The sequence below is a fragment of the Pteropus alecto genome, unplaced genomic scaffold (genome assembly GCF_000325575.1).
Source record: "Pteropus alecto unplaced genomic scaffold, ASM32557v1 scaffold109, whole genome shotgun sequence".
Lineage (NCBI taxonomy): Eukaryota > Metazoa > Chordata > Mammalia > Chiroptera > Pteropodidae > Pteropus > Pteropus alecto.
This window is the reverse complement of record NW_006494608.1, coordinates 7,735,111-7,743,425: the sequence shown is the minus strand read 5'-3', so window position 1 is coordinate 7,743,425 and position 8,315 is coordinate 7,735,111. Positions and strand designations below refer to the sequence as shown.

The window sequence follows — 8,315 nt, the reverse complement described above, 5'->3', positions numbered from 1 at the left end:
CCGCCTCCTGCCGTCCATCCGTCCATCCCTCCTCCATCCACCTCCTCGCCACTGCAGCGCCAGTTTCACCTGCCCGGCGCGGCTGCCCGCGCCTTCTCTCGGGGCTGCCCCGCACCACAACCTCAGACCCGCCACCCCCAACCCCGCAACCTCGCGATCGTCCCCAACGCGCCCTCTCCTCCTCCCTCACCTGCCCCGCCCCGAGCCTCTACCTTGTAGGAGTCGGTAGCCAGGAGAATGTTGAACTCGGCTTCTGCTGCAACATTCATCTCGGACCAGAACGTGGGGGCCGCGTGCCGGGGGCCGCCAGCCGCCACTGCGAGGAAGGCGAAAAATGGGCTTCACCGCCCGCCGTTGCTTAAGTCACTGCTCGGCCGGAGGGGGAGGGGTAGAGGAGGAGGAAAGCAGAGCGGGGAGGAGGGGCCTGAGGAGGGCGGGCCCGGGAGCTCTGACGCAGCGCGGATAGCGGCGGCTCACGCGCTAGCAGTCTGGGGACTCTGATAGCCTACTCACCTCGGCTCTCCCGTCTCCGCCCCCTCCCCTTCCCCTCCATCCCTCTGGCGGGGACGCGAGGGGCGGGGCAAGGTCGCGCGTGCGCAGCGCGCAGGGGGCGGGGCTGGGCCGGGAGGACGTGAGGCACGCGCTCTTTCTCAGAGACGCCCACCCCGGGAACCCAGGCACTCGCCTTGGTTTCATTTCCCCGCCCGGCCCGGCGGGGCTGGGCAGGGGCATTTCCAACCTCGATGAGCGGGTTTGCCCGCCCCGCGGGCACCTTCCTTCTCTCTACCCAGTCCTGGCTCGTCTTCTGAGTCCTCCTGAAGTCACGCCACCCGGCTGGGGCCCAAGGAACCTCCTCCCTCTGCGGGTCTACCCGTCCTCGTTGCGCAGTTACTCACCTTTGTCTCCGGTTGGATTAAGGATCGAGCTTTTGGCTCCCTCCTCCTTGTCACTCCCGATCTTCCTAACCCTCTCTTTAAAATCTGAAGACCTACGGTGGGGAATAAGGTCTGGGGTCCCCTTTAATCTGACATGTCGAGTCCGCTTTCTTCCGGCTCTGTGGCTCAGCTCTTTGATCCTTTGAGGGGCGTCTTGGTTTATACCGCGCGGAAAGGCAGGGGTTGGTTTCATCTGCACAGATGAGACTACAAGACATAATTGAATCTAATATTGCCGAGAAGTAAACGGCAACGGCCCACGTATTTGACAGGGTGCAAAACTGATTTATCGTGCTTAGAATTGTTAAATCTTGGGAAACGGGTTGTCAACTTCCAAAAACTGCAAGTGAAACCACGTCGATGACTTCACCCAAATGACGACTATCCAATTGCGCAGTTCTCATACGTGGTTGCATTTAAAACTAAGATTCCATTTGTCCTCATGGTTAATAGCTGCTGTTGCTGTTATAATTTTAAATTTAGGTTTTACAAGATACGAGTAATTGTAAAGAAAGCAGTTTCATGAAAACTGGTATAGGAACTTTATAGACTATGTCCTTTAAGTTATTGGACGTATCATTTTTATGGTGGGGGTGGGGCTACGACTTGAGGGGTATTCATCACAAGAAAACAGACCTCTTCAATTAAAAGTAACCGGTCCAAACTAGGTTTGGGAGTCAGTACAGATTCCTGACAATTCTATGTACAGAATCCATCTGTACATAGATTCAATAGTCAAAATTCATAGAAGTGGTGAGATAATTTTTGGCACTTCCTAAGGTAGTAACTAATATGTTTAGAATTATTTTCAGCAACGTTTAAAATAAAAGAGGCTTTTTTTTGGTTGACCCTGTGTTTACTGGGAAATTTACTTTTAAAAACATTTAAATAAATAAATTATTTTTTTTATTTTGGGAGATTTTGTTTGTTCAAGCGATGCAGTTCAGAGAAGGAAAATGATCTTTTTTGCTCCTTTTAATTTGGTGGGTTTTTTTTATTCATTTAAGATTTTCATAACCTACTTTACTTAAATGACAATTTTTTTGTTTGTTTCGTTTCCTGGAATTCATGTATGTATAACTGACCATTGTTCTAAGCTGCCTAATACAGGGGCAGGGAGTATTCTGATTACAAAATGGGCTTTGTTTATGATACCATTTTTGTTTTTAGAAAGGAAAATAAACTTTGATCTTACAGTATTTGAGTCGAACTTGAAGTTTTAAGATGAGAAAGTTTAATATCAGTGTGAATAAAGTGTCAATATTACATCGACATTGCTTATTAAATGTAGAAATATTCATTAAGGCCTGTACACATATTAGTGACTTAAACCCGGACAGCAATTTCCAGAGGAAAAGAGGAAAATGAAATCATGTTACCAATAGAAAATCACCATTTGCCTAAGATAGAATTAGATATACTCTGTATGTAACTACATGTTTAAGCAGGACCAATTTTGAATTAGGGTTTAAAACTATGAAGTTAACACCCACCAAATACAAAGTCAAGATTTCAATTTGAAATGACCTTCCTCGAAAGACAATTTAATAGCTAGTATTTAGTATATCTAGTAGCATGTAAAAAATCTGAGACTTTCTCATGGGTCCTCGCAGCATGATAAATAATGTCTAGTACAAAGACTCAAACGGGCCCTGTCACTTCATTCAAGACCCTGGGTTAATCTATCATTCCTACCAAATAGCCAGTCAAGCAGGGTGAATTGGGCATCCAGCTCCTTGTTTATATCCCGTAGAGTGCTATATAATGTATGCCTGCAACCTATACATTGGATCAGGCAAAGTGGATGTTACTGCACCATTCTTATTTCCACATTCCCTTCCGGACAGCCTTTGGTGCACTTTTGTATTTCTAAGTTGCCTCAAAATTCAAATCTTACCTGATTTCACCTCAGGAAAAAACACTGAAATGATAGATGTGGACTCACCCATCTGCAACTCCTGACGATGGTCAATGGTGGTATCCATCACCCTTTATGACTTCCTCTATCCTTACCAAGCAACAACAATTGTTACAAAGACAAACGTAAAAGAAGAACTTTTTAATTTAGTAAGACCTTTTTCTTATTCAAATTTCCATGGCCCTTTGGGGACCTCCCAGAGTTCTAATTTCCTAAGGAAAAGGCCTCATCTACAGAAAGACACAGGTCTTCATCAATCCTATTATCAGTGCTACCCACACCTGAAGCATTCTTTATGACAGTCTGCCGGGTCCTCTACAGTCACATTAAGACACAGAAAGCTGCTGAGTCTTAATCTAAAAGCACTAGAGTGATAGAATAACTGTAACCCTACCTACAGGACAAATTAGTGCATGTACATGGATTGTTCATAGGCATTGCATTGCAAAATGTTCTTGTATACTTTCTGTGGTGTCCTTGTGGTCTGACTGTGTTATGCTATCCTAACTAAATATTTGCCTGGGCAATCCTGGCTTGAGTATCTATCTAATGTTAAACTCTCTTGAAATCTCATATCTTGCATGGCCAGTCTCAGTTTCCAACTTTTATTAATCATGTTTTTGGTTTCCATTATATCTAAAATTTTTTTTTTAATTTCAACCAAATAAAATGGGAAATAAAGGTAGAAAGCAAAAGAAAAGTTTTGAATTCATGTTTAAAAGTAAGGTAAATGTGGATGTACATGTTTTGATGCTATGTGTGGGGATTTGGGTGTTATAAATTTTGCTGGTGGTTATTTTATTTAAGACTCAATGGCCAAAATCAATGACTGATAGAATGAGACGGAAGTATGAGATTGTCAAGATCTTTTAATGCAGTGTTTTCCCATTTTGCTCAGCAGTTATTTCAAAGGTTTACCTCCCTACTCCAACTCCTTGCCTCCGAACAAGTCCCTCACTCTCAGCAGATGATAGAATCCCCTATGTTAGTATGAAAAACCAAGAGGAAACTTCTAAACAATAAAAACTATGAGAGCTGAGATCTGGTCTTATTTAAAAATCTATTCTTAGAGCCAAGTATAGGGCCAAGCACATAGAAGGGGTTCAGTAAATATTTATTGAATGAATGAAGGAGCAACTTCTATCATCAACAAAAGCAGGATGGGCCTTGTGGTAGATGGCTTTGTTTGCCCATATTCAAAGCCCCTCTCTATTGTATTATTTGCCCATATTCATTGTCTCTCTCTACTGTATCATTTACTCATATTCATCATCCCTCTCTTATGTCTCTCTTCTGTTGGCCTCAGACATGATCATGGGAGTTGCTTTAGCCATGACATGTTAACTGAGGTGATGAGCATCACTTCCCAGCAGAACCTTTAAGAGCTCATGCATGGTTTGTCATTCTCTCTTTTCCTTCTGCCGCAAACTGCAGTTCCAGATAGGGGCTGGTCCACATGCTTAAATCCTGAAATGTGGACAACACAAAACTGAATCAGAGCCAGCTGGCACAGGGCATGTCATGTGAATGAGAAATAAACCTTTCTTGTTGTAAGCCATGGAGATTTTGGAAGTTGTTACCACAGCATAACCAGGTTTATCCTGACAGATATAGCTCTCCCCCTACATGTTTTTATTTTTTCTCCAGGCTCAGGAAAAGAAGTGTCTTTCCTTCTGCCCCAAGTTTATCTCTCACACCTGTCAGCCAGGTCCATCCCACACCTTCCCCTCCCCTTCCTTACCCATCTCCTTAAGTCCTGTTCATTGGTCATCACCCCTCTCATTTCTAGACCTTCAGACACCCGCTTTGTCTTGATTTCTTCTTGGTTTATAAACATAACTGAATTTCATCTTAAACAATAAAACCAAAAAACTCCCTTTTCCAGTTATCACATTTCACAGATATTGGCTAGTAACACCAGAAAAAAACTTTCTTCATTTAACCATTATCCTTTTTGATTTTCCAACTGACAGCAGGGTAAGAGTGTTTTCTCTAAAGGAAGTCTGAACCACAGTCTACCTGCTATGGAACTTGGCTGTAGGTCCCCAAAGAAACTACCTGTTAACTACCTTAAAATTTTTCTGGGCTTGAGCTAGATACCCCTTTCTTTTTCAGTGGTGAATTTCCTGTTCCCCTATAGCACCTATTAGTCAGAAATAAGGAAACATTTTGTATTCCATCTTCGTCTAGGGGTGTTGATCATATCATCCTGGGACCAACTATCAGTCTCAAAGAGCTTTCCCCATTTTTTCATGAGAAGCCAAGGTGCTCCTCATACATAGAGGGAATCCTTGTGGTCTGCTGTGAAATTTAGAGTTCTCAAGTTGGGCATGGGGACTGGATGCCTCAAAGACACTGGTCCAGAAATAGTTCTAGTAGGTCACTCAAAGCTGATCAAGCTATAGAAGACCATGGAACACTAAATAAACTTACAAGCAACACATTGGTTTCTTCAAGCGAAAATTTAGAGAATTACAATGGGAAATAAACCTGACTCGACAGTGAGATCCTGTTATCTATATAGCAGGTTCCTTCTGAAAACCAGTTTACATAGCAATAATTTGTTTGACAGATACAGAAAAAACACTGAATGTTAGATGCTCTCAAAAGATATCTCCATTAAGCCATCTAAGCATTGAATATTAGCTTTCTTTATTCTGGGGATATTTCTGTCAAGGTTAGGGCTGTTGGTCTCCTAGAATCAAAACGCCTTCCTCTTGGATAGTATCAGAAAACAGTGACAAATTCCACAGGTTGCAGTTGGATGTGCCAGGCAAGTTACAATGTAGTCTCATTTTACATTAGAGACATTTGAGCCACATTCTTGACATGGGGATTGGTCATCCTCCAGCTCTACCAATAACACATTTGTAAGCTGTCTGTACTTTTTGGTGTTATGATTTCTGTTTTTACCTTCAGAAGATGATCTTTTTCTAATTCTAGCCCCACATTCTGGATATTCTCATACAATTCTTCATGTGCCAACAATATTCAAATTTTAAGAATGACTTTAAAGCTGAGTACCAGAACCATCACATTTACTAAGAATTCACAAGGTTCTTCACAGTGAAATTATTCAAACTAATTATTCATGTGTGTGATGTACTGAAATGTGATGACTTACATAATATGGGAGGGCATAAGTACTTCATGGGCCCTATATTCTAATTAGTATATGAATATGTGTTAAAAATCAAAGAAGAAATACATTTATACAGAATTACACATTTAGAAGTTTGTATTATTTTTAATCTTGTAACAAAGTCTGTGCTGACAGGTAAAAAATGGGTAGCTGGAAAATTATGCAATAAATTTGATGATATAACTTAATCATTATGCATGCCATATTAATTTTTTAATTAAACAGTATTGAATGCATGAGTTATCTTGAATATAGAATTCAGAAGTATATATAGGGTTAAAAGTATAAGTTGATTTTTATGTTCTGGCTTGCTATAAATTTCTGTTTTTTAAATATGAATGGGTGTTGACTTTTCTAAAATACTATTTTGGTATCTACTGACAAATTATGTGGCTTTTCTCCTTTAATCTTTCAGTGTAATAAATTACATGGGATGATTTCCTAATATTAAATGGAACTTATTTACTTAGAATAAACCCTATTTCCTCATGTTGTGTTATTCTTTAATTATATTGCTATATTCAATTTGTTAATATACTTTTGCAGGTGTGTTCAGAAATGACAATAGCCTAGAGTTTTGTTTTTCTTTTTCTTATACTATATCTTTGTCTGGTTTTAGTATTAGAATTATACTAATCTCAAAGATGAGTTGAGAAGCTTTGCATCTTTTCCTGTCTTCTGGAAAAGTTTATGCAACATAAGAATTTCTTGTTAGGAGTCTTTCTGTGAAAGGACTGGTGCATTTATTTTGTTTGTTTCTTTATTTTTAATAACTTTTTTATTATTGAAAATTTCAAACATATACAAACATAGAAGTATGACATAATGAAACTTGATGTACCTATCACCCAGCATCAATAATCATCAACTTAGAGTCAATCTTGTTAAATCTATTATTTTAAATATTACTTTGAAGCAAATTCTAGATACTACACCGTTTCATGTGTTTCAATATGGATCTCTAAGAGATAAATATTCTTTTTAAAATTATTATTATTATTTTATATTAGTTTCAGGTGTACAGTACATTTGTTAGACATTTATATAATTTATGAAGTGATTCCCTCAATAGCACCTATCTGTCACTACACACAGCCATTACAATAATATTGACTGTATTTCCTACTGGGGTCCCCCATCTTCCCTCTGGCCATGGACCAGATTTGGTCCGTGGCCTGTTAGGAACCTGGTCTCACAGCAGGTGTGAGTGGCAGGGTAGAGAAGCTTCATCTGTATTTGCTGTTATATCATAGTGCTAGACCACCACCTCAGCTCTACCTCAGAGCATCAGGCATTAGGTTCTCATAGGAGCCTGGGGCCCTGGTGCCAAAAAGATTGGGACTGCTGCCTATGCTATACTTTAAATTACTGTGACTGTTTTGTAACTATTAATTTGTACTTCTTCATCCTTTCACCTTTTTCACCCAGTCCTGCAACCTCCCACTCCTATGGCAGTCACCGGTTTTTTCTCTGTGTCTGTGAGTCTGTTTTCATTTAGCTTGTTCGTTTCTCTTGTTCTTTGGATTCCGCATGTAAGTGAAACCATATAGTATTTGTCTTTCTCTGTCTGACTTATTTCACTCAGCCTAATACCCTCTAGGTCTATCCATGTAGTTGCAAATGGTAAGATTTCATCATTTTAATTGCTGAGTAATATTCCATTGTATATATGTACCATAACTTCTTTATCCAATCGTCTGTTGATGGGAATTTAGGTTGCTTCTATACCTTGACTATTGTGAGTAGTGCTACTGTGAACATAAGAGTGCATAGATGTTTATGAGCTAGTATTTTGGTTTTGTTTGGATAAATACCAAAAAGAGCAATTGCTTGGTCAAAAGGTAGTTCTATTTTTAATTTTTTGAGGAACCTCCAAACTGTTTTCCATAGTGGCTGTATTAATTTGCAATCCCACTAACTGTATACAAGGGTTCCCTTTTCTCCACATCCCCACCAACACTGGTTGTTTTTTGATTTATTGATGACAGTCAATATGACAGATGTGAGGTGACATCTCATTGTGGTTTTAATTTGTATTTCTCTGATGATTAGTGACCCTGAGTATCTTTTCATACATCTATTGACCGTCTGTATGTCCTCTTTCGAGAAATATCTGTTCAGGTCTTCTTAATTTTTTAATTGGATTATTTGTTTTTTGTTGTCGTTGAGTTGTATGAGTACTTTATAAATTTTGGATATTAACTCCTTGTCAGATGTATCATAGGCAAATATCTCCTCCAATTCAGTAGGTTGTCTTTTCATTTTATTAATGGTTTCCTTTGCTGTGCAAAAACTTTTTAGTTTGATATAGTCCCATTGT

General features: G+C 39.8%; 1 protein-coding gene across 1 annotated transcript in view; it reads right to left on the bottom strand.

The window, feature by feature from the left end:
• Positions 1-390, bottom strand: part of NAMPT (nicotinamide phosphoribosyltransferase) — a 33,222-nt gene extending 32,832 nt beyond the window's left edge. Inside the window, exon 1 of the mRNA XM_006925370.3 lies at positions 213-390. Coding sequence (XP_006925432.1) covers positions 213-269 — 57 coding nt within the window. The 5' untranslated portion in view covers positions 270-390. The remainder of the gene's footprint in view (positions 1-212) is intronic.
• Between the last annotated feature and the right edge of the window lie 7,925 nt (positions 391-8,315).